This window comes from Amblyomma americanum, chromosome 8, assembly GCF_052857255.1.
Source record: "Amblyomma americanum isolate KBUSLIRL-KWMA chromosome 8, ASM5285725v1, whole genome shotgun sequence".
NCBI lineage: Eukaryota > Metazoa > Arthropoda > Arachnida > Ixodida > Ixodidae > Amblyomma > Amblyomma americanum.
Genome location: NC_135504.1, coordinates 59,090,271 through 59,118,042, shown reverse-complemented (window position 1 = coordinate 59,118,042; position 27,772 = coordinate 59,090,271). Strand labels below are relative to the sequence as shown.

Below are 27,772 nucleotides of genomic sequence, written 5' to 3'. Positions count from 1 at the left end.
CAGCAGCGTGCTGGCGGTCCAAAAAGGACTGGTCCAGCATGCGTATGAGGTAGCAAGACTCAGTGGGGCCCTGGAATAAGGGCACCACCCCTGGAAGACTCGGAACTTCAACATGAAGACACCCGGGTCCCGCTGAATCGACCAATTTTTGGCGCCAATAAAGTTTTTTCTCTCTCTCCCCGTACGACTGTCCTACAATACCAGACACCGTGGATATAGATAGCTCACCTGCGATCTGCAAGGATAGCCTCGCGAGCTCCTGCTATCCCTTCGGGTGTTGTGCTTATCGGCGGTCATCCGGGCCGCTCATCGCCACCGACAGACGGGCCGTCTTTGAAGCGTTTGTACCATAAATACGTCTTTTGTGGTTCGTGGCATTACCTCCGAAAGCTTCCCGTGCCATAAAATGTTTCTCTGCAAGAGTTTTGTTATTTCTGAAACAAAACTTGGTGCAGATTATTTGTCCCTTAAAATGCGTCGCATCGCCTGAAGAGAAATGTGCCTTATCAACAAAACGTGACCTCGCCAAATCACACTGCACAAAACAACTCGTGCACTCAGCTGCACGGCTGTCGGCACTCTGAAAGACAAGACGGGGTGCTCGAAACTGATTGATGATTGACTGACAGTCTCACTGAATGACTAAATGACCAACTGAATGACCAACTGACCGATTGACTAATCAATTGACCGATTGAATGATCGATTGACCGATTGAATGATCAATTTACCGATTGAATGACTAATTGACCGAATGAATGACTAAATTACTGACAAAGTGGTGATTGAAAGCATTTAATGAGGATTTCCAGGGGCGGAAAGCCGTACCACACCAAGTCCGCGCGCGCTGGTTGAATTCCCCAAACTTTTGGTGCGGCATGCAGCTCGTTCATATTCGCTCCCGTCGGTAGTCCGCAATGCGGTCGCAAAAGTGGTGCCGGGACAATCTAGCGTGCAAACCCCGCAATGCACTTCTGCATTATAAAGATCCGGAATTACCGGGTTCGAACCCGACCGCGGCGGCTGCGTTTTTATGGAGGAAAAACACTAAGGTGCCCGCGTGCTGTGCGATGTCAGTGCACGTTAAAGATCCCCAGGTGGTCGAAATTATTCCGGAGCCCTCTACTACGGCACCTAATTCTTCCTTTCTTCCTTCACTCCCTCTCTTATCCCTTCCCTTACGGCGCGGTTCAGGTGTCCAACGATATATGAGACAGATACTGCGCCGTTTCCTTTCCCCTAGCAATTATTATTATTATTATTATACAGAAAAAGTAAAATCATTTCGGTGCAAAGCAATAATCGCACCTATTTCTCTCTTTCTTCTTTCACTCCCTCCTTTATCCCTTCCCTTACGGCGCAGTTCAGGTGTCCAATGATATATGAGACAGATACTGCGCCATTTCCTTTCCACCAAAAACCAATAATAATAATGATCAAAAAAGAAACGGACAATGCGCGCGCTGCGGCCAGCACACACCCACGCATTCGTCTTTTTTTTCCCCCTCTCCGGAGAGAGAGGTGCGGACCCTGGCTTCCGTCCCCAGCACCTCCGCTGCAAGCAGCACAGGCGGCAGCATGCAGCTAGCGATGACTGCTGTCACGCTACGACGGCGCGACCAGCCAAGCGCGGGGGCTGCGTGGCGCGCGCACACAAAGTGTGCCGCACGCTCGACTGGTCACACCGACGCCCCGCGAGCAACAGCCAGCGACGGGGGTGCTCCTCCGAATCAATGCACGCCAGAGAGGAGAAGGAGGCGAGGGAAAGAGAAAGCAGATACGCCGCGTACACAAGCGCACATGTCACGGAGTCGCCGAGCTCTCTCAGCTCGGCGATAACGCGCGCGCCACACCGGCTCCCTTCAAGGGCCGACGCTATCACTTGCGTTCCTCTCCGACTACTCGTCCGCATTAGACGAACACCAGGCGCCATCACACTGGCCCAAGTCGTCTCGGAGACGCCGAGCTGTCAACACGGGATTTCATTCGCCGCTCATGCTTTCCCTAATAAAGATCGCCAGCTGGTCGACATTATTCCGGAGACCTCCACTATGCGGCATCTCTTTCTTCCTTATATTACTGTCCTCTTTATTCCTTTTCTTACGGCGCGGTTCAGGTGTCCGCGGAGCTGTGAGACAGATACTGCGCCATTTCCTTCCCCGAAAACCGATTTTACAGCGAGAGCCGCAGAAACTAGAAACACACACGTCAATGGTCGTTTGCTTTTGTGGTTTACTATATAGTACGGCTGTTTCAGCTAAGCACTACGCGAAAGCAACGAGCCCAGTACCATGGTTTAATTATACATACGGCTCAGCTAACTCTCGTTTCATATGAACCTTTCAAAAATTGCAAGTTGTAGCTTAACGTGCCGAAGCGACAGTCCAGAACTCTGCATCTGCGCCCCACCAGATCCCATTACAACGGTCATTCCGTTCAAGTTCTACGCCCATGTGCCCGTGTATACTACTGTCTTTACAAACACATTTCCTTTGTTGAGTAGAAGCTTACTGGAACGGTTTTCTCCAATCGCTGCCATAACGTGCCCATCAACATTTATGACTTCTGTGAACGCGTGCACCTTGTGAATTCCACCCCTTATGTGAAACCCCACAAGGGGTCTTCAAGGAAAATAAAGTTTCGTTCATGGGGGTCTAACGCCTCAAAGCGACTCGGGCTATGAGGGACGCCGTAGTGGAGGGCTTCTGAAATTTCGACCACCTGGGGTTCTTTAACGTGCACTGACATTGCACAGTACACATGCCTCTAGGATTTCGCATCGAAATGCGACCGCCGCGGCCCGGATCGAACCCGCGTCCTTCGGGCCAGCAGCCGAGCGCCATAACCGCTGAGCCGCCGCTGTGGCAGCGAAGTGATGTCGAAGCACAATATGTCGAGACATTAGTGTCGAAGTTGAAAGCGCATTTCCAGACATTGGCAGAATAATGTTACCGTTGTGGTCCGTTCCGCAGGCAGGCACCTCGCGACATCCCAAGAACAACTTTTTTTTTTACTTTTTGCCAAATAAATTTATTTGAGTTCCCTACATGGTAGATTGATGTGCTCGCGTGTGCTCGCGCGCGGTTTGTTTTCGCATCCTTGTTGCTGTATTCTTACTGATTTTTACGAGAAGTACTCTGTAAAATGATTCATGTATTCTCGAGTGCCCTCTCCAATATTGTAAGCTTAAAGAGGGGGTTCCAGCGCTGATAAATAATACACTAAAAATTTAATCCTTCACGGCCCAAGCGTCCTTCCCTTTGAGAGCATAACTGATATCCACCCATCAGCAGCAGTTAGTCCCCAACGAACTAACTCAACTACGAAGTTTAAGTGAATCTAAATTCCTTCGTTTGTAGAGCGTATGGCTGCGCCATTGAATGGATGCTAAGACGTAATTACTCCCTTATAACTAATTAACCACTCCTGACGAGCACTAAGTGGTGCAGTTAGCCCCACGCCATCTATTCTTGGCTGATCGCTAATTACCCACAACTACCGCGTATTTCGCGATAAAAGACAAAAGAAAAAGCTATTCATCTTAACGGCGGCACTAACTACGCCCTCACCATCAGGAAGAGTAAAACCGTCACCAGATGCGAGCGACTGCTTCTATCCAAACTACAAAACCAAAACTATCCAAACAATAAAACTATAAAGAAACCACCATGAAGCTAAAAACGACCGCCCCACGCATCGCTCGAAACCGATGTATTCGTGAACAACGAATAAAGATCCTCAAAACTCCCTACCAGTCTGCTTACTCTTGCATTCATGGGCTCAGGATTTTCAAAACAGCGCTGAAGCTCTCAATGGTGCTATTCTCTGCTAAATTCGGCTGCGCTAACCTAACCTTACGTTTTCGCCCACACACCACAACAGTTTAAAGACGCTGTTACTGTTCGCGTATAGGCACTCATGCGACGCCTCAGCCGCTGAGCATCCGCCTTGACGGCCCGAAAAGTTTAAAAGTTTTATAAAGTCTGCGCACGCTGAGGAGTTCCACATCTAAGCTGAAGACTTCTTTTTTTAACTGCGCACTCCAGAAGCCTAAAACCCGACCGCCTCATCTCAAAGCCGGCGACCGTTCAACTGCGCTTCACAAATACCCGGCGCCCAAAGAATGTCTCCTGCTGCATCCAGCCTCATTACGAATGCGGTCGGCGTAGCAGTGACGCGCTTTGCTATAATCGTCCACTGTCATTGACGCACACACGGCCCGAGAGTAGGACGTGCGTATAGGAGGCGATAACACTATGCGTCCCAGCCGGAGGCGCGTTAACCGCACCGGGAGGCCGAAAAGAAGAAAAAAACATGAGGGCCTCCAAAGGCAATTACTGCCGGCCACCTGGAGTATCGCCTATCAGGGTACACAATCTCCGACTTCGCTCGACACCCGTCCGCATGCTTGCGGTAATGGACAGTCCAGGTATACGGATAGGCTACGGTCCCAGAATACGGTGCATAGAAATGTACATGAACAGGGCTTGGACAACGCGGAGAACATACCCGGTGGCGTATTTACGATCCCTGGCCTCCACAGCACGCGACCTCCAATCTCCCAGTGTGTGGATGGATACTCGATGCAACCTAAGAAGGTCATAAACGCTCTGTCTTAAACGAGGCTTTTTTAGTGCATGTCTGTTGTAGAGCTGGTACTGTTGTACTGCTACCAGCTGCCTATTCTACCAATTCTTTGAAGATAACACTTCTTCGCTATCCGTAAGTCATTTCGGGCTTGAATACATGAGGGTTATGGTTTACGGGGATTTAACGTCCCAAAGCGACTCAGGCCACGGGGGACGCCGTAGTGAAGGGCTCCGGAAATTTCGACCACCTGGGGTTCTTCAACGTGCACTGACATCGCACAGTACACGGGCCTCTAGAATTTCGTCTCCATCGAATTGCGGTCGCCACGGCCGGGATCGAACCCGCGTCGCGTCTTTCGGGTTAACAGCCGAGCGCCGTAACCACTGAGCCACCGCGGCGGCTCCGAAGACGAATACGTTGAACTGTCCCATACGTTGCTTGCTCTACAAGCGGCGACAAACATCGTCAACGCCGGCGTATTTTTAGCTGCAGACTGCAACGATTGCTCCGTTGGGGAAAGAAAGTGGACCACCAAAAGGCGGCACTGTGGCCGGTTGGCGGAGTAATTAAAGGGCGTGGGGGTTCGGCAGTCATGCACATAATGGTGAGCGACGGTGTGGACAGAAGAGAGAAGTGTACACATAATTTCACACAGCCAACGCGGCTGCCCACAGTCGCAAGCCGAAACCAAGCTCCGCGTTAGAAGCGACGCAACTTCCGAACAGCCTGGAAAGCTTTCCAAGCCTCTGGCCAAGTGCCCGGCACGAAGTCACCCGGCAATGGCCTGCTCCTGTGTCGAAAGACTCCAAGGAAGCGGCCAACACTTCTTTCGCGTGCGCATGCGTGGATCAGCGTGGTCATCTGTCTCAAAGACCTGGGAGGAAGTACACGGTCATCCAACTTGAATACCGTTCCGTGTGACCAGCGCTCCGCGGCCGGAGCGCCTCCCGTGGGCGCTTGGGGAATTATTGGGCAGGCACGGCATGAGAGCCGTAACGGGGGGGGGGGGGGGGGGGGTGATAGTTTGCCTGCTACAGTGCACTGCAGAAACAGCTGCTACAGGGACGTGCTGTAGCAGACGAGCAAGCTAGAACACCCAGAAACACCCGCCTACGGCTCTCACTGCGCCTTATTTGCAATCAAGGCGCATTCCTTGAGAGTGCATGGCGCAATTCCCATTATGAAAATCAGGTTGTACTTGCCTAGGCTGCGTGAAAGAGCGGCGATGAAATTAAGCTTTTTTTCTTGGTTCTCCAATACCTCGCGCTACAAGCTTTTGACTGCAGTTGTACCATGCTTTAACACCCCCCGCCCCCACCTCCCATCTTAATGCTGACATTGTAATCAATTTCCTTTAATTTTTAATTACATTCTTCTACGTGTATCATACCATTTCTGCATAGTCACACGCGCATTACGGCTGACGCGCGCTCTACCAGAGGTTCCACACGTTTTATTTATTTACCGACCTTATTCCGTCTATGTTCATCCGAATGTATTACTCCTGTATTGCCATTTATGCCCAATAAACAAACTTAAAACTGCCAAATTCAGTAACCCAAAAGTTTATTTTTGCGCATGCGCGATGCTGCTTCTACATAGTTCAACGCGATTCTTTTCACCGAAGATATACCTCCAGGACATACCCGCCCGAACATCCAAGTGCGGTGCAGTCTACAGACAAGGACACTCAACTATGGGCCGTCCAGCAGTCCCGGGGTGCGCTCGAAAACTACAAGCCTCACGACCCACCACAAACGGGCCGAACTGGGGTAGTGCAGAGTAGGTCATAAACCCGGCTGGACGCTTGGACGACGTCGCGACGCGTTAAACCGTCCGTTGCCGGCATTTGAATAAAGTTATTCCTATCCTATTCTAATTATTTTCAAAACAGGTCCCGCTGCAGAGTTATTCATACATACGTAACCGCTTCCAGCGCGCTTCTAATCACACGCTCAGTGAACTGCTAAAGGCCGCAAACTCTCCCCCCCTCACTGCGTCTGTCTCCCTCCCTCTTTCTGGTCTTCCCTCTTGGCACCGAGTTCTTCCTGCACAGCATCGCTTTCAGCAAGCCCGCCAACCTCAATCCCCATCGCGGAAAACCAGAGCCTAGTAAACAGGCCTGGCTTTTATTTTTGTCTTCTTGGACCTCCAAGCAACACATGCGCGCCTTTCACCTGGCCACAGTCCTCAACAAAAGCAGGAAGCCGCGGCGGCCAACCACCGGACGGACCTTGGGCAGCAAACTACTATTTCCGTGGAGCCAGAGGCCCGGGAGCGCTGTGTTTGCACCGATAGGCGTCACACAAACAGCGCCGAGGCGCGACGTGACATTCGACGATCTGCGCGGCGACAACAGAGGAACCGCTCGCACTCCTGCGTGGCTCCGCGCCAGCGACGGGGGACCTGTATCTCTGAAAAGGCCGCTTGCGCTGACAGAACAGCCAGGCGGTCGGAGGAGACAGCGCGCGTCTGGCTTCTGCGAAGATCGTTCGCAGTTTCCGTTTACGTGTTAGCGCGGCGCAGAGGTCAGGCTTGCCCGCTTCGCGGTGCAGTAGTAAGCGTAGAGCCCAGACAAAAGCGCTCGCAACTACCACAACTACAAACGCGGTTTTTTGTTTGTCTATAGCTTCAGCGCCCAGGAGCTCTCAAAGAAGCACCGCGAGGATTGAAAAGTTTTAGAGACTTCTCTCATTTTTGGTTCGTTAAACACACATTCAAGAGGCTTGAGGACTACACACGGCAGATCAGTGACCAGGTATCTGCAGACTCACCCGAGGCCCACAAAAAAAAAAGAAATTCCAGTTCCAATGAGTCCGGCGAACTTTTTGCATCATGGATTTGCTCAAATCGCTCCAAACAATTTAGTCTCAAGTCACCGTTACATTGTTTATTTTCTTTTTCATCACAATAACGGCAGAGTGGATTGTGCAACATAAGACTCCTCGCATCTGTTAAATCCGCGCAACCATATCAATATTCTCAATCGGTAATATACGTATTTTTCCCTGTGTTCTTCCGCAAGCTCGTTTATTCTAAAAAAAAAGTATTTCACTATCCGATGGCCAGGTTGTGATGACGCCGCAAGGTCACGTGACCTAGGTGGCCCACCTGCCTCCTACAGGTTGCTCTCTGGCGCCACATGCCAGAGTCATGCCCGTGATTTCTCGCTCAAAACTCCGATGCCTGATACGCTAACACATGATTTTCTGTTTAACGGGGTCTTTAACGCTATCGGGTTAAATAGAGACTCCGGGGGGGGGGGGGGGGGGGGGGGGGCGTTATTGTCCTGCGCCTGCGCACTGACGCCCCGCTTTTCCCCTATACGGCCCTAACCGATAGGGTGACCCTTGTTATGATCGGGGACGCTTTCCCCGGTGTTCAATGAGGCGCTCAACGCGGCTACGACAGTGTGGAGGGACTACGCAGAGAACCGCGACCGTTCCCCATGGGGCGTGCCGGGCACCCGCGCCGTGCGGAGAGGGCAGGATGAGAGAGCGCAAGAATTATGCCTCCCGTGTCAACCACCGCCGCGATTCCGCCAGACCTGCATTTTTCTCGAGTTGAGACACACCGCCCATCCGCGCCGCTCTTGAAACGCGAGGATAACCAGGCTTCCTGCGAGCTCCACTGTCGGTGTTACGGCGCTACGTTCGCCGCCAACGGCCCAGTCGCGAGGACTATACGACAGGCCATTTGAGGGCAGCCGTGCTGATGTTTGTTACTGTGTTATACGTGAACTCATGCTCATCCTCACTTCTCTTTCTCTCTCTCACTCTCTCTAAATGGGCTGCGAAACCACGCACCAAAAACACTTCTGCTCCTGAAATAAACCGAGACTGCTCGAGAAAACTGGCTCTGTCCCCGACTCTAGAAAAGCGTCTCGAAGCAGCTCCGGTCCGAACCCCCCCTGCACGGGCCCTAAACCCTATTATAAATGTCTAATATATCCGCGCTTAGTCTAGACGGCAGGTGTAGCAGATAGACTAAAACTGCCACAAGTCGAGGCTATACAAGCGCCAGATGGCAGCAGAGGAACTGGGCCGAGATGCAGACGAAAATGAGCTCCGGAATGGCGCGCACTTTGCACGGCACTCAGTACACCTGCAGCGCAATCCCTAACTGCTCCCAGGAAAGCGTGTTGTATTTGCTAAAAATAACAAAGAAGCGGAGTTTCTTCTTAGTCTAATGGCGGAGCAGTTATATATACGGTACCCCGTAAGCTCTAAATCTGCGTTAGGTAAAGAGAACTTAACGTCCTCACCTATCAAAACCTTTGGCTCCTTGGTTGTTCCATGAGTGCAGCCCTATAGGGTTAAAAGCTAGCCCCGTTGCCTGATTACTTTTGGCTTGAAATTGACTTGGATTTGGGTTTGTTGGGGTTTAACGTCCCAAAGCGACTCAGGCTATGAGGGACGCCGTAGTGAAGGGCCCCGGAAATTTCGACCACACGGGGTTCTTTGACGTGCACTGACATCGCACAGTGCACGGTCCCCTAGCACTTCGCCTCAATCGAAATGCCACCGCCGCGGTCGGGGTCGAGCTTTAGGCTTTCGGGTCAAGTAGCCAAGCGCCACAACCACTGAGCCACCGCGGCGCGATTACTGCTGGTAAATACTGTACGTATGCTCTTGTGAGAACTGCGCGCAGCTGTATTGAGCATAGCATATTTTCCAAATTTACCTTGAGCAGTGCTAAGTGAGCGTCACGAAATCACCATGCACGATGACTCTAGCTAGGCTATTAAATCCCGGCATCGGCGATGGCGACGAAATGCAGAAACGCTGAGCACCGTGTGACGTCACGAACCCATATTAACCAAGGCCGCAAAAACAATGGACAAAAGTCATGAATTTCCTGGATTGCATCAATATTGGCTCCATCACTGCAAAAGTGAAAAACAAAATTACTAATAAAATATAAGAACAGTTTAATTAAATAAAACTAATTTCATTCACTTCTAAGCCTCTAAGGACCGTGAAACGGAGGAAAAATAAGCACGAGCACACAGTATATCAAAATCAGAATTGAAAACTGCTCCATCGTCCACGAATGCATCATTAAGACCGCATATATTTTAGGAAGACTAACGAAAAGGGTTCAGCTTAAAAGTTAAGGACAACGTAGCGAGCTATGGAAAGAATGATAGGCGTAACGGCACAGTGGGCGAGGGAACAAGCGCGCGTTAATTAATGACATCCTAGTCGAAATCAAGAGAAAGAAATGTGCTTGGGCAGGGCATGCAATGCGAAGGCAAGATAACCGCTGGTCCTTAAGGGTAACGGAGTGGATTCCAAGAGAAAGTAAGCGTAGCACGGGGCGGAAGAAGGTTAGGTGGGCGGATGAGATTAAGAAGTTTGCAGGCATAGGGTGGATGCAGCTGGCAGAGGAGAGAGTTAGTTGGAGAGACATGGCAAAGGCCTTTTCCCTGCAGTGGGAGAGGCCTTTGCCCTGCAGTGGGCGAAGGCAGCCTGATGATGCTGGCGATATTTTAGGCTCGTTTTTTTATCGTTACGGTTAGCTTTTGCTTGAAGTTATCTTTCGGGAGACCTCCTTCCTCTCAGAGAGCCCACGCTTTGACCTTTACAGTAAACATGTTTCATAAGACAGTTTCTGCAACTATGTTAGCAAATTCGTGTAGCCCTGCGAGCAGAAATGAAAATTCACGTTTTTATGATGATTAATAATGTTTATTGGCGCACGGGCATCTGAGACCAAAGAGCGCCAGAGAATAACATTGGATGGTTACTATGTGGAATGGCGAGTCATGAAATTCACATTTTTTACACGCCGAGTCATAACTGACACGTGGGACAATTACAGGGTTGAAAAATAGCCCGGAGGCCTTCACTGCTGCGTGTCTCATATCGCCCTGCCACGCGTGCAGCTAAAGGCCGCCTCACTTGCAAGCGAAAACGCTCGCGATTTCGACCGCGAAAACGCAGGCTTCTAAAAGCCTGCTTCGAGCCAGGCTCGAACGGCTGCACGGCAACGCTCGAAGTGCCAACAAGGTGGAAATTATTCGCTGCGTGCCGCGCTGTCGCTTGCATGTAAAAAAAGCCCCAACTCTCGCACATGCTTTACCATACTATAAGCAGCACGATGTTCTAGATAACGGTGCTCTTGGCGCAGCTGCAAATTACAAGTCACTGCCCCCGACCGACGCTCAACCAAAGCATGGATGGAGCTGTGCACGTTAAAGAGCACCAGGAGGTCGAAATTTCCGGAGCCCTTCACTACGGCGTCCCTCATAGTCTGAGTCGCTTTGGGACTTAAGCCCCCATAAATCAAATCAAAGCATGGAGCTGCTTGACAGCGAACTTGTCCTGGAATATATTTGTAAAAGTATCTTCGATAAAATGCCTCGAACATGCAACGAGCCATCTGTGTAGCGATATATTGGGTAGCCATCTGAAGTAGGCTCGACCATGTGTGTTAACTACGAAGCGAATTGCAAGACCTCTCAAACGCTAATCCTGCGGGCGACTCCACTCCTATTTTGCACGCCGGCGAAATCTAATTTCCCAGCAGCATATAAGGGTACACAGTCATATGGACCATTGCTTTCAGTGCGGCCAGAAACATAAGGCTCTCCTCCATCACTATTCGCATCCGCGTACAATTGTCAGTCACTCCTTCCATTACACCACACGTCGCCGCCGACTCCCACGGTCTGCGCTCAGACATCGCCAGCACCGACCCTGCAAGTTCCCCTCTGCGGCAGCGCTCAGACAGGCTCGGTCTTAAAAGTACGCCTCAACCAACAAACATGTCTCCACCCACCAAAAAACAGTGTGCACAAACCAACAAGAGCGCTGCACATATCGACAAACGCTCCACACCTCCTCGGCTTGCCCGAGTTGTCCTGAACCTAACGTTGATTTGAATTTCCTCCTGCACAGTTGCCATTCAGTCCCTTCTTTTCCCATACCCATCTCCCTCAACGTGGCAGGTTTAGCTGGCCTTTGACCGGCTTACGGACCAGTTGCCATTGGTTGCACTGGCCCAAGACATTATTGATGCTTAATACTGGGTTAAAAAAAAGTTTTCCATCTCTCTGTCCCCACCAAAAGCCTACAAGTATTATACAGCGCGCGCTTCTTGTTCCATGCCTCACTACATAACGAATGTAATGTTCATGTAAGAATGTACCAGTGCCTGTAACAATGTAACAACGCCAGCATGCACATACCACCTCAGAGCGAAGCCACCACCGGATACAAGATCCAGCTGGCATCGAGGGACAGGGTTGCGAAGACAGAAGCAGGCGAATGACAACGACGCTGAAACTCACCTCCAGGGTGAGATGACCAAGGACCCTGATAAAAAAACAACATACCTCGCAAAAATAAAGAAGATGCTATGGAAAAACGAAAAATCATTGAGGTTAAAGCCAGGTAAAGGACAAGAAGTAGAACAGGGGGGGGGGGGGGGGGGGGTAAAAAAATCCGCAGAGTGACGAGAGAGCCAGCCTGCAAACGCACGCATGCTCGGGCTTCGTGGGGCCGAGTGCAGCGCCCTAATCCCGTCCACGAGGGTCTTCTATACATCGGTGCTGCTTCGACGGGGGTCGCAAACCCAGATGCTATGGTCCCTTCGTGCTGACAGGCCGAAACGCAGCACGGAAGAAGGCACGAAGAAGGAAGAACACAGGAACAGGCAACGGCACGGCAAAAGGTCGAAGCGACACCAACGCCCCCGTTTAGAGGAGTATTTTACTACTACTACTACTACAACCTACAGATGTGCTATACACATTCTATAGGCAAAGGAAAATTAAGGCTGTTGTAGACTTAAGTCTATAGATAGTCTATAGGTATTCTATAGACAAAAGTAAATTAAAGCGGTTATATACGTTTGTCTATTGATGGTCTTAGGTTGTCTGTAGACAAAAGGAAATCAAAACGGTTATACACTATAGTCTATAGATCCTACCACTACCACTAGCACCACTACCACTACCACTACTACCACTACCACTACTACTACTACTACTACTACGACCACGACCACTACCCCTACTACTATAGGTGGTGCCATGTTTCCTTCTCTAGAATGATTGTGAAGACACTAGTATGCGTTAACCGCCGCGGTGGCTCAGTGGATATGGTGTTCGGCTGCCGACCCGAAAGACGCGGTTTCGATCCCGGCCGCGGCGGTCGCAATTCGATGGAGCCGAAATGCTAGAGGCGCATGTAGTGTGCGACGTCAGTGCACGTTAAAGAACCGCAGGTGGTCGAAATTTCCGGAGCCCTCCACTACAGCGTGCCTCATAGCCCGAGTCGCTTTGGGACGACTAAAATCATAAAACAAACTAAACTACTATGCACTAATCTGCAAGTGGTATTCGTCTACGACCACTAAATAATCTATCGAAATTTTCTTCCGTACTGTTTCGGTTTCAACAGCCGAACGAAGACTGACGTCGAAGTGTCCTTAAAGGTCACGCGAGGCATGAAAAAACTGCGACATAATCGTTGCTTCGTCGTATTAATTCACTACAATGATAAAGCTAGCCTGCTTCAAAGCTCGAATGACAACGAATGTAGAAACAGTGATTATATTGCAGTTTTCGTGCCTCACGACCTATGCGCACACTGTGACGTCACAGTCATCGTTCGGCTGTTGAAACCGAAATAGAACGGAAGAAAAATTCGATTAGAAATTACTTAGCGGTTGTAGGAGAATACCACGTGATAATCCATGTACAATAATGCCTTACGCATCATTAAAAGGAAGAAACACAAACCAAAAAGTAAGATGTGTATACTCTGATGAATGAACTGTAAGCTGCAAGTTGAGGAACACTTGGCTTCACCGAAGACTGAGGAACAGATTATAGTTTTTCTTCAGCATAGTATTGTCACCGATGACGAACATCAGAAAATACCTAAAACCTCTCAGCTGGAGTGATGCACCACCGCGGTACAAGAATTAACTTATGAACTAACACAGTTGGGCGCCTAATTGTATTCAGAAATTTAGCATTCGCCTTTAGTAAGAGCCGTATAAATTTTCAGACTTTCTAATAATCGATTCTAATCTCTCCCTCCCCTTCCCCAGCAGCGCGAAGCTTTGAACATTTTCGCTTATTAATGCAACAGTACTACATAGATCATCAACACGAAAACACGGCGCTGCATAAAATGTGGCGGCGGTATAAAATTGGTGATTTTTCAAAACTGTGCTACGTCATCAAATGCGGGAAAATACGAAATGGTAACCAGCAATAGTCAGTACAAGTACTTACCAACAGCGCCAACTACAAACGAATACAATATAATTGTAATGTAATTAAAGGTTTATGATTTATGGGGGTTCAGCGTCCCAAAGGGTCTAAGGCTGAGGGTCGCCGCAGTGAAGGGATCCGGAAATTTCGACCACCTGGGATTCTTTAACATATGCACTGACATCGCACAGTACACGGGCGTCTAGCATTTCGCCTCCATCTAAATTCGACCGCCGCTGCCGGGGTCGAGCCCGCGTCTTTCGGGTCAGCAGCCGAGCACTATATCCACTGAGTCACCACGGCTGCTGTAATTTGTAATAATTAAATTGTAATATAATTTGAATATCATTAGAATGAAATTTAAATACAAGTGGAATATAATAGCAATGCTATCGCATTTCTCGCCCGTAAATTCCTTAGTACTCTCCGAGACTGTTTTAAAAACGTAAAACGGTGGCCTCTTTGTGATTGCGGCACAAACTTTACGGCCACCGGGACTTTTTTTTAGACTTTGCTTCCACTCGACTTCCTGCCCCTCCCCTTCCAAGAAACTCCATCCTCCTAAACGCTTTGTCTGCCTTCCGGAGTACAACGTCGGCGGTTTCTAACGCCGGAAAAAACCATGCTCTATTCATTTTGCCTCTCCCTCCACACTGTACAGCACGTCCAGCAGTTTGTGACATTGAAGCTCATGATGTGCAGACCGAAAAAAAACTCTGATCCCCGTTTGGAAGTGAATGGTGCTGTAGCGCGGCCTCGGAGACCCGCAGTTTAAAAACCGCCTAATGTCGCCGCAGTTTCGTTGCGAAAACACTCTGTGGCGACATTTATACTCCATTTTCCGAGCTTTTATAGCTTACAGAAGTCAGTTTTCGGTTAAAGCAGGTTCTGTTATTACAAAGGATTGCAATTTATGGACAAAGGTCGACTTCAATTTGGCGTCATTACTATATTTAAAAAAAAAAAGCTTTAACAACGAACTCTTTGCTTCTCGCGCAAATGAACAATGTGTGGCAATCATGTCTGTGGGCAAGGGAGGAAGGAAAGAATTCAGGAGAAGCCGTTACTTCACATTTTTTGAAGCCGGACGTAACCCCCCCTCCCCACTCGACCACCGTACAAGCGCGCTTGCGCATACGCAGCAGACAATGAAGCAGACGACACCGCTGCGCCCAACGCTATATACTATCGGCTGCGCCGTCGGCTGAAGACTCCCGGCAGTCCTCGCGAAAGCGCGTGACTTCCGGCACACTTTTTGGCATGCAGTTAGGATAGTAAGGCCCTCTCCTGATATTTCTTTTCCTCCATGCTGCGGGGGCTGAGCTGGGCAGCAGACTTGAACCGTGCGCATCAGTTTCTCCATACGACAGCGCCGCCGGGGCTGCAGCCAGTGAGGTTACGAGCCTCGCGCCACAGCGCGAAGCACTTAATTACTGGCCACGCGACGAAAAAAAAACATCCATGCGGAACTGCAGTCGTGCCCCACAATAAGCACCGAGTCTGACCTTGCCAGAACGCGGTGCCTTGAATTTCAAGTGACAAGAGTCGCTCGGGCGTGTCACGGAAACGCCGCCGTCTATAACCGGACTCTGTCCCGACCACATTTCGGCTGCTCGTGATTGAGTGGTTTAGTTATGTTTTCTACTGGCCAAGAATGGTGATCTCTTCACCGACAAAACATTCAACCATGTCCTAGAAATGGCTTTCATAAGTGGAAGTGCCTACTAAAAACCAAAAACAGCAGTTGCTAACACTGGGTCCCGGTCCACGGCATCCTATATTACTCCGCTGGCCAGCTGCAACAGTACACGACATCAGCTTTTTAATATCTGACTATATTAAAGAAGCTATCAAAATTCGAGCTTAATTTTTTATTCGTGATAAGCTTCTTGTTTAGGTAACAAGAAAAGTTTCATCAACAGACTTTTTTGTCGTGGAGGAATTCTGTGCGGCGGTCCTGAATGTGGGCGGAGCTTCACTGCAGACTTGAGTTGTATCGTACTAAGTACAATTAATGCATTCGCTGTTACCATAGAAACAATACTGGCAGTGTGGCGTTAATTATACCTGTTGCGACAAATGGCCTTCTCCATCATTTTATATCAAAGAGGAGATTGCTGACATTTATCTATGCTAGGCGCGGTGCTGCTGGGGAAGGGAATAGGGGCGAGAGGTAAGGGTGTCATTATGGCTGTTTTCATTGCTGATTTTGAGAGAGCAAAGAAAGCCACAGTGAATGCACCTAACTTTCACGCTCAAGATATAAGACGATGATGGATCACAAGAAACGAACAGGTCGACAACGCACAATCGTTAGCTTGGCACCAGTCTTCCCTATTCTATGGGGTCTCCCCACTGAACCCTGGCCAATCCCCCTCGTGGGTATGTGCCATGTCACGAAGGCAACAACAACAACAAGGGCGACCGTTCGATAGTTTGTAACTTAATTTCTTTTTGACGCTGTTTCGGTGTAGTTTTCATCAGCCGATCGAAGTCTGTGACGTTTAGTTTGTGCTTAGGCCACCTGAGGAGTGATAAAAATGGCAATATAACTTCTGACACGCCGTTTATTGTCATTCCAGCTCTTGAAACAGGCTGGCTTAAGTGTTGTAGTGAATTAAAAACTACGTGTCAGCCATTACAGTTCAGCTTTTTTCGCGACTCACGTGACCTGAACACCAAGTACAGGTCACAGACATCGTTCGGTTGATGAAACCGAAACCATAAAAACAATACCACGTGGTGAACAATGTATTTTTATAGCTAACGCATCACTTTAAAGAAGAAAACATGGAAGTAAAATTACTGTTCGTGGTCGCTTAAAAAATTGTCCTATAAATACGATTTAGTAAAGAGGAAGTATTAGGAAGTACGAACAGGCGAATGTGTTGGACTTTAAAGGCGGTGCGAGCTTCTACACAGCTACTGCGATGCGAGCAGCCGCGATAACGTTTGCAGTTTCCGGCTGCAACAGAACGTATAAAATATCAGGTCAGGTCGCGCTAAGGCGCCCGTGTGCTGTGCGATGTCAGTGCACGTTAAAGATCCCCAGGTGGTCGAAATCATTCAGGAGCCATCCACTACGGCACTTTCTTCTTTCACTTCCTCCTTTCCCCCTTCCCTTACGGCGCGGTTCACATGTCCAATTATTATTATTATTATTATTATTATTATTATTATTATTATTATTATTATTATTATTATTATTATTATTATTATTATTATTTAGGCCAGGTCCACTCGGCGGAAACTTCCAGAACACGATCGCGGGGGAACGGAAGGCAGACATTTTCCAATTTCATTCGCATATCAAGCGCAGCCCAAGGCCGACTCGCCTGACCGAGCGAAAACGAAACCGGTTGACCTGCAGTCCTGAAGAGCCCGACACGCGCAAACGCAAAAGCTTCCCGAGCGCCGGAGCTTGTGCAGTTTCCGTGTGTCGCAGTCGGAAACGACCATTTGAAGCTGGCCAGCCCGCTGGAGGAATCAATTCTGAACCAGTTGGAAACGAACTGAGACCAATCGAAATTCGATTACTGTACGACAACTAAAAAAAAAAGATGGCAGTAACAGTGGGTAATGGTCAGCCCCTTTCAAAATTTTTATAGACAGTCTATACACTGTTCGTGGACTTGTGTCTATAAAGTCCAGAGACTCTACAGACAAGCCCTAGAGAACAGTCTATAGGCAATACAAATCCTATAGACAGTCTACAGACAATCTATAGATTTAGGTCCATACACTTTTAGTAGACTTGTCTATAGACAGCTCTAGACTATGAATAGACAAAAAATATCTGTAAGAAGGCAGTAGAGACGATAAGAAGTCTATAGGCTGTCTATAGACCATTTTTGTAAGGGCAGCATCCTGTATTATTCGCTGACCAACCACGACAGACATACAAAATCAACTTTTTAATGTCAGGCTATATCAATCAAGCCAGAGGCATCACAATTTTTGGCATCTTGACTTCACCTTGTGACTACCTTCTTTACGTAACAAGAAAAGCTTAAACAGCGGACTATTTTTTTGCCACGCAGGAATTCAGTGTGGCAGTCTTAAATGCGGGAAGGGCAAAGCTTCACTGCATCATTCTTAAGTTGAACCCACAAGTAGCGATTTGGCCTGTTCTACCGGATATGAAGTCTTCAGGCAGGCCAAATGGGACAGAATTCGAAGCAAGCGACGCTATGCATGCTCACACCTCGGCAGAATCAACTCGCTGCTTTCGTTCCACCCGCTTCGACCGTACACTACCATGTTGAAGTCATCATCATCAGCCTGACTGCACCCACTGAATGGTAAAGGCCACTCCCATAACTCTCCAATTAACCCTTTTGTGTGCCAGCCGCGGCCATGCTAAGCTTACTTTCTGCAGTCTACATGCTCCGCTTGCCTTCTCTTGGAATCCAATCAATCAGGGACTCCGGATCAGGGGGGGGGGGGGGGGGGCAGCGGCCCCCCCTTCCCCCAAATCTCCAACTTCTTGCACTCAGATAAGATTCCTGACAAACGCTTCAAATTTAGGAAGCTATAAATGTAAAGCACAGATGAGCATGATTGCTAGCACTGAAACACTATGAACAAACTTTTTGACTGCAGTTGATCACTCATGTGTACATTATATATATATATATATATATATATATATATATATATATATATATATATATATATATATATATATATATATATATATATATATATATATATATAGTTTTGTCCATTTCAATTTGTTTTATATACATTACAAGAACACTTTTGAGCAGCAAAATATGAAAATATAAACAAAAATTAAATAAATATGAAAATAAACATTTAAATAAAGCTCCAACACCTGCCCCCACTCGAAAAAAGTTGCTGGGTCCCTGCAGTCTGTTACCTTTATAAGGGCCATCGGTTACCTTGCCTTCGCAAAAAAGTAGTAAGCGAAATAGTTTTAAAATAGTTTACCACAAAGCAATGCACCAGCCACGGCCAGCGAAGAAAGCACGTGAGCGGACGCAGTTACCGGAGCTTTCCGGTGGCGTCGGTGCACGTCTTTCCCTTTTCGTGATTTTATAGCTTTTCTATGCCCTTTCCCGCAAGGAAAAAAAATTATATTTACTATTTTAGGGCACTAATCTAACTTGACCTAATCTAATCTTGACTAACCTAATCAAACTTGACATGGTACTCCTAAAACCATTTTGTTCGGTTCCTGCAGTCACGTTTTGTGGTTTTGTATTCAGTGATAAGTAATTAAACTCCCAAACATTAAAACTTTAGAGATTTTAATTAATTCCCAGTCCTAATTAAAGCATATGCAGTGACCCCGAAATAAGCGTGAACTACAGCTGCATGACAACAGTGCGTTTTACAGCCCTTGTACAATGGCCTTGCAACAAAGATAGACTTTATGCTATTTTTACTTTAACAGTAAAGAAAAAACTAAATGTATATAGATCAAGTAAATCAATAGTTATCTGTACATAACAGTCCTTGAAAAATCTTCAAGTCAAGAAGGCTTCAGCACAGGTATAAAAGGCAAGTTTCATTTGTAGCTCATGCCAGAAAGGTACTTGCTGATAGCTCATTATTATAAAATTTTGACACTAAGGAGAACAAAGCAGACATAAAAAGCAGAAAAAAGCTAGCATTCCACTGACTGAGCCTGCTACATAGAACTAATGCTTTGGTAGAAAAGTAACAAACAGGACAAAGCAAAAGGTAGGCATTTTAATGACAGCACTGTCTATACTGTCCCTCGTGTATTTCAGGACATGTTCTGGACAGCCTGCAGCTGGCATGTCTAATCATTGTCATTAGAATCAGGTGAAGGTGGTCGAACCATGCAGCAAAGTTTTGAAGACAGCTTTCAAATAAGCGAGGGACACGAGTTAAACCTTTGCTGACTTTTTACTCTGCTCGCTGTTATCACACGATATATATGAACAACACTTCACTTTCCCGCACACTGTCACTGAAAAACACGTCCAGCATCTGTAGTGCAGTCTCGTGACCAGGGCACTTTCCAGCTGTATCCAGCTTCCTTTCCAGCTAATTGAAAGATAAGGCTGAAGCAACTGGCAAGGTTCGACTAAAAGCTAATTCCAATCTACTGAGACAAAAGAGGTCACTGACCAAAACTTTGCTCAATAAGGAAACAGGCCAAGGCCCTCTCAACTACGGTACTGGGCGAAATTTTACGGGATGCGAGCACATGGGAAAAATTTGCTGCTCTGCGAGGCAAATCAGTTCCCTAAAAATCATCAGAAGCATGAGAAGTCATGCGTTTTCCATTTGGTGCAATGAAAACCTGCTAACTGAGTAGTGCATCTATGTCCCATAAAGTTTTGTTTGGGTCTGTACACTTATTACTGGATGTGTTGGCAAATCACTCAACTTATTACCTCCAACCTTAGCATTGTTTTTCGCAATGTAAAAATTATGTAAACAATGTCAAAAATGAGATTTTAAAAAAGGAGACTTAAGTCTTATGAGGAGACTTCGCTGCATTAACAGCACCAAACTTGAACTGCGAGAATATTAGGACTTGATACTGCTTTTCTATATAGCTCGAGAATGTCCTCGTAACATTGTATTTGTACGTAAAACATACCTACGCTGCTCTCAATTCTATCCACATATCCTTCAAAGAACACAGAATACTCGAACATTTTGAGAAGGTAGTGTAAAGGTTTTCAGCAAATTCATCATATGGCAAACCACCAACAGTAGTTGAACTACAAAAGATATATTGTAAACTCCTTTATAAACTGTGAAAATACTAGCTAATAAAAATAACCACTAAAGTATCAATGCTCCACAAGTGGTGGGAGTAATGAAGTGTAGTAAGTAATGACTGTGTAGGTGCAAATAAAACCTGTGGCATAAACTGCTCTTCAACTTGTGCTTTAAAGCATTACAGATGGTCGAATGCATAATTGTACAAATTAATGCTTATGAGAAAAATTAAGTCTAGAGAGCGTACCGTGTTCCAGGTCCAGTTATATCAAACTGAAAAACAGTGTGATTGAAATCTTCGAACTTGTTCATCTCACAAAATTTCATGGTCTATTTCTCCAAATACACAGGCCATGAATAAAACTGCAATATAAACAATTCAGCCTACCTATTTTCCAAACAATAGCAATTTACCACGAGTCAAGTGACCTTCAGTAATGCAAAACCTCTAATTGACAACAGTTAACCCCGGTTTAAATTGAATGACGAAAATTAAGACCCAATTTACTTCAAAAAGAAGCCATGCAATCTGCATTTAAGCAAGCTTCTTCAATTTTAATAGTGAATATCTTGCCTTTCAACCATCCATTCACGAATGCAAAACAGGAAATCAGTACCATTCCTCAAAACATCACTAAACATATTTGAATACTTCTGGTTCTTACTACAACAGGGGTACCAGTTGAAATATGATCCCATTCATAAAAGGCTACATGAGGAAAAGAATTCAAAGATTAACCTGCACTCAGCATTAGGCATAGCGCAGCAATGAACTATGTAAAGTCTATTAGAATGATGCTGATAACACACATAATCTCCATCTGCACAAATGCAATGAAAAGAATGAGAAACTTAAACATGCTCTGAAAATTGCTTTTTACCATCTGCCATTCTTATCAAGCTGTAAATGAAGCTGAAGCACCACGCTACCCCAATCCGAAGTCCAACGAAATGCTGTCACAATGTAATGCATTGAAAATTTAAAATCACAAAAACCCTCTTGGCCTTTTTTCCAAGCCTCCTTTAAACAAATTTTTCTATCTTTACGGAGGCATGCTTTTACGCAGACAAGTCATCTTCAGTCATAAGCTTCATATATATGTCGCATATGTATCATAACCAGCAGCACCCAAACTATTTCGACATGCAGCCCTTATGCCGAGCAGTCTAGAACTACAGTAAGAGGCAGTGAAAAATATGCTCATGTATTCTTAATGACACTTTGTACGGTCTGTTCAGGGATGTATGCACATTAAGTTCTTTGGAAGTACCTCAACATTCCCCATATATCTGCACATATTTTTGAGTACTTTGAATTTGAAGTATCTCAGCCTCACTTATATTAATGTGAAAGTCACTAGACTTGCATCACTTGTATGCCCAACATGAAGAGTGATTATTTCATAACCCTGGTTTGTTACAAAATGCAAAAAGCATACAGAGCTTCAACCAGTGCAAGAGCACCACTTAAAAAAATATGTTAAGAGTCTTAGCACCAACCTGATCCTATGCATGACACTTCATTGCATCCCACTAAAAACGGTTGCCTCCTGCATTATTTTCTTTACCCAACAAAAATGGTGCCAGGTTATACCAAGCACTTCAACATTTCTAAGGACATTGAGATCTTTGCTTCCGGAAGAAGTATTGTTCTCGTAGCATCTCTGCCGCTTTTGAAGCTCTGGAAGAGTGGAGGACGAAACTACTGCACACCCTCCAGAAATGGGGAGTGCTAGAGATGCTATACCAATCATGCTATAAGGCCTCGATGCACACCCAGTGGTTTGGGAACTTCGTCCTATGTGTACACAGTTTGGAAAAGTGTGATGTGGGGTCCTTAGATCTAAACTGACTACGAGACACACCGTAGTGGTAGGCTCCAGATCAATGTAGACCACCTGGGGTTGTTGTGACATCGCACACTGCACATCACACTGCATATCACACACCACTATAAATGAGCCACTCCGGCAGGTACGGGTGCCAGTATTCAATGAGTGTAGTAGGTCCAGTACAATACAAGAGCTACGTATTGTTCCAAGCAGTCTTGTCCACATATTTTTTTTTTGTTATACAAGTTCTCTTAAACACCAAGCAAGCATGATACATTTTGTGTTTCCAAATATGGCATTTCCAGACTGACTGCGAATTCAAAGTAAGGTTTGAATTGTAACGTTAATATAAGAGATAAACTTAGTGAGACGCTTAAGTACCATTACTGCATAAAAGCTGCACAAAAATTCAAATATCAATTCGAGAATTTGTCTCATTTTTAACAGAAAACACTTTTCTTTTCCAAGTGTAAAGCACTAAAATACCGAACTTGCAGTGAAATCCTTAGGGGCCACATCTTTCTCCACTTTCATAACATTCACAGACCCATTATCTGTTGCTTTCAAAAAAATTTACATAATTGAGTCTACTCTCCACTGAAACATGAAGTTTAGTTTTGAGTGAATAATCCTGATCAAAACGCATATAAATCATTTTCTCAGAAGTACTAGCTCCTCAACACGGACCTTCCCACTGCTTTGCTACCTACGACAAGAGCGAACACAACCAAAAGCTTCTCCTGATGCTGGATGCTGCACATGAAAAAGTTAAGACAGCACATGTTACATTGTACAAGGCAGTCAAAAGTATTATAACAGTGAAAATGATCCTGCTGATTTTAACTGTCAGTAATTCTTAGGCAGCTAGCATGGCCAACAGCTCATCTTTTCCGTTCTATCATACCTGCTTTCTAGGAGAGTACTTCATTGTTTGCAGAGGCAAGTTCAAATTGACACATATTAAAGGTTATATATCCGGCCTGAAGTTCTTCCTCATAGACCGCAAAAAACATCACATGTGTCTGCTTGACAGCACGAGAGCTCCACTACAACTACATCAGCTATGCAACAGGGACCATCATTAAGGATTTAATATGTCTAGAAATGGCTTTCGCTATGAGAATCTGGAAAGAACAATTCAGTTCTGTAACAAAAGCACACTCCATTTCGTGCAGCAAAAATGTATCTCAAAATGTGAGCAAAAAAATTAATTGTATTAGGACAGCCAACTACTTTATAATCAACAGACAATTTATTCACTATCCCACTTCTGGCTATCACCAGCCAACATGTAGGATTACTTTTCACAATGTATGTACTTTGCTTCAACTTATAAAACATCCTTTAAAAGTTCAGACTAGAAGGAATATGGCATTGATTAAACAACAAAATTTATTCCTCAAGGAGCTTGGGGTGCATCACACCTAAAGGTCTTTCGAGCTTCTGTGAAGCATTCGTGTTTAATTCCGACACTTTGTGAACTTTGAGCATGATTCTAAAAGCCAATACTCTACTAGCAGCATGCCTCATACAGGCACCTGGTGCTCAAGTATACCAAGCAAACCATGGCTAAAAGCAAGCAAGTGGCTAAAAACTTTACAAATCGACTCAGGCCGCATGATTCCATGCTCCCATAATTTTAGCACTGTTCTTCAAAAAAACTTATGCCCAATTAATCATATTCGCTCATCCAAAGTTATTTTGCCAACAAAAAAAAAACAGCTACAACATCCTTTAATAAAACATTCCACTGCGAGAAGAACAGCGCCAGACAGAACTTCCTAGGTACACTGTAGAACTTCGGGACATCCTTCTTTATTTTATGTTTTTTAAATTATTTTCTTTTGTCTAGGCATAAATTGCACCCGTCATTCTGTCCAGCACAGATTTCAACTGCAGCCGGTATCACTGACTTCGTGAGGACATTATTAGACGCTATGAAAAACAGTTTGAAAAGACCCGTGCACAATCGTAGACGCCATGACACAAACCGATATAACTGGGTGCTCAATACTGGTTCAGCATATATGGCATGCACATTTTTTTCGCAAAGCAGTATGGCCTGCGGAAGAAATTCAGCCAGATCTTCAACTTCTGTGCAAAGGAAAGGTAAACAGACACTCCTAATCTCCTGAAACAAGGGCTTCACATCATGGGCTCTTGCAGAATGCAGTCAGCTTTCCTGCAAGAATTCTTATCTTTCACTTGTGCTGAGTGTTTTCATTCCTTTTAGTGCTATGTGTCAACCTCTTCCTTATCAGCATTTGTTTGACAGCAGAGCACACCCCATCTCCAGAGCTACATGCCTATCTTTCAGTCAGCAACAACTATTCCCTTGTGTTGCTTTCAGTTCCTTCATGGATTGAGGATTACAATACTAACAAGAAATCTCTACCTGCACTTGATAACTTTAGAATGCAACAGAAAAAGCTATTTCTAGCAAACTGCTTTTGGCAGTTAGTCAATTTTTGAAGTAAATGCGATGAGGGCAACCACAAATATAACCGCTAAAGTAAATGTATGGTCTGCATAATGCATTTCATCACAATGGTTAATTACAAATGCCTTCTCTCTGCCTAGCAGCCCTTCACGACAATGCTTGTGACGAGCAAATGAAGATTGCCATTATTCATATTCTCTACGGTCAAAACAATTGCAAACACCTACAAACATCGCTTCTACCAAATGACAGTGGCTTTAATAAGAACTGTGCCAGCTAGGGGTTCAGCAAGCTGATAGAGTACTAGAATCCCGCTCCGCGCCATTTCTTTTACACCGGCTCGTGGCAATTCTAAAAAGAAAAAAGAAAAAGCGCGCCAATTTAACAGACCGTTCGAGATACAGGGGCAAAAGTACACGCGCAGTCACTGCCGCGGACCCTGCACTTGTCGCCTCGTGAGATGCATGCCTGCTCGGCTTGCCAAATGGGAAGCAGCCAGTGATCCGCCGTCAGCGGGCGCAAGTCGCGTCACGAAGATGCTCGGCGCGCACAAAAACGCGCTCTGTCACTAAATCGGGTCCTACAAATCCCTCTCGAAAACCTAAGAATTCAAACGTCCTCGCTTCATGACGACTAAAATTGTCTGCATTAAATAAGCACGGCCAAAAAACATGCGTGACATATACAGTGAAGCACCGCGCCTCGGAGAACATTCACCGCGAGGTCGGCACATGAACTGACAGGAGTTACAGGAGTGCCTCGTGCACGTATGATTGACGGGGCAGCGCGCTCCGCTCGCTCAGGAAGCGGAGGCAGAATGGGCGTTCCCGTCCGCTACACAGCATTCAAATCAGCGCACATGTCGAAGCCGCCGGAGGTAGCACACGTACTACACAGCGTGCGTAAGGCATTCGCGCTGCCGTTACTGCCAACCACCACCACGAATCGAACGAAAGAAGCGCGCTGTTACCCCCTCGGGCCCGCGCTTGCGCAAGCGGACCCGTTCGAATTAGCGACGAGATTTGGTGCAGAGCAGTAGCACCACCACGACGGCTCGCCTGGCACGCATCGGGCCGCGGCGGAGGCGTGTTTTCCTCGTGCGGCTGTCAAAAGCCGGCCTGCCGGATTCAAAGGGTCGCCCGCGGCGGCCAAGGCCTTTCGCGAATCTCTTTACGTATCGCAGCACTCCCCTCCTCTGTTTACGGGCCTTTCCGCGAGGCGCGTTTGAAAGGGAGCGGAGGGGTGTGCGCCAGAGGCGCCGCGCCGCTCTTTCTCAAGTGTGTTACCTGCGGCGGCGGTGGCGGGGGAGGAACGGAAGAAGTCGAAATAAAAATAAAGGTGGTGCTCTCACCAGATGAAATCCTTGCAGTGTGAGCAGAAAGTGGGCTGCTTGAAGAAGCGCGGTATGAACTTGTGGTTTTTCACTTCGAAGACGTTCTTCTTCTTGAGGGCTCCCTTGCGCGCACGCAGTCGGAAGCCCGAGGTGAACTGCTCCGACAGCTCCTCGCCGTCGTCCCCCATGGCCGATCGGTCGACCTTGCCGCTGCTGTGCCTAGCTGCTGCGCCGACGAGGGGCTGGGAGGCCACACAACACACGGCGGCGGCGGCGGATGCGCCGAGCTCGTCGGGACACGAGCGCTACCCCGGCCGGCGACGCAAGCGCACTGCTCCTCCACGCGCGGACACCAACAGGCAGCGCCCGTAGCGGCCGGAGCGAGCAGCAACTACCGCGGCGCGCGCGCCGCGTCGGATCGCTGGCAGCACTGGCTCTGCTACGCCTGTTGCTGATGCTGCTGATGCTGCTGCAAGTGCGGCAAGAAAGAGACTGCGGGGGTGAGCGCGTGCGCAACGATTTGGGGCCGCTTCCACCAAGCCACCGCAACGACGCAGGACAGCCGGCAGTTATAGCAGCACTTGTGCTGGCTGGGCTCGGCCCGCGCCTCCGGAGGTGCTCGCATCGAGCGAGCAGGCGCGTACTTTTTGTCTGTCTTTGGTGCGGAAGCGCGGAGAAAAGTCGGCTGGCGAGAGAGTTTACTTTCGGTTTCGCACTTTTCTGGTTTATTTGGAAGCCGCGGTGATAGAGCTGACCGCGCGGTCCGTGTTTACACCGGAGCAGGGAGGCAGAAATGAAGAAGAGATGAGTGTTCATCTCGGCTGGTATTAAAGGGACCGTTCCTGCGACGTCGTCGACAAGGAGTGAGGGTGATAGGTCTCGGACATTCGAAACCTATAGCTGCATCCTCGATCGTAACCAGGGATTGTACGATTGAAATATAAATTCCTTCTTACAGTGAAGAATATATATTTATATATTTATATATATATATATATATATATATATATATATATATATATATATATATATATATATATATATATATATATATATATATATATATATATATATATATATATATATCAAAAGTGATTTCTGGCAGCTCATTTGGTCAATATAATATAAAATCACACACATATATATATATATATATATATATATATATATATATATATATATATATATATATATATATATATATATATATATATATATATATATATATATATATATATATATATATATATATATATTCATCCCTATTCGAAACCCGGTGTACCAAAGATCCCTTTCTAAGTGGCCTTGGCATGCTGCCTCATACTTTTTCTTGTTTGCATTCTTTCTTTTTCTAGTATTTCTGTATGTCAGTTTTTCAGCTAACATATATATCTGATGTGCGAACATAGTTCTCTTGCCACACCATCGGGGTTTTTCCAGCAGATTCGCTTAGACTGGCCTTCGGATAAGAGTTTCAGTCGACAGTTGCATGCAGTAGGTCGATGCTCCCACGCAAACGACTTGTCATCCTAAGCGCAGCGCCTGGGCATCATAACGCACCAAGTAGACGGCGGTAATCTTTCCGCATGTCGAGGAGATGGCGATTAGAAAAAACACGACTG

At 46.6% G+C, this 27,772-nt stretch overlaps 1 protein-coding gene across 2 annotated transcripts in view; it reads right to left on the bottom strand.

Annotated features, from left to right (window-relative positions):
* The window catches only part of Pkc53E (Protein C kinase 53E), a 139,615-nt gene extending 113,108 nt beyond the window's left edge, over nucleotides 1-26,507 (bottom strand). For both annotated transcript variants that reach the window (XM_077634895.1, XM_077634894.1), the window contains exon 1: nucleotides 26,169-26,507. In XM_077634895.1, coding sequence (XP_077491021.1) covers nucleotides 26,169-26,338 — 170 coding nt within the window. In that variant the 5' untranslated portion in view covers nucleotides 26,339-26,507. The remainder of the gene's footprint in view (nucleotides 1-26,168) is intronic.
* Between the last annotated feature and the right edge of the window lie 1,265 nt (nucleotides 26,508-27,772).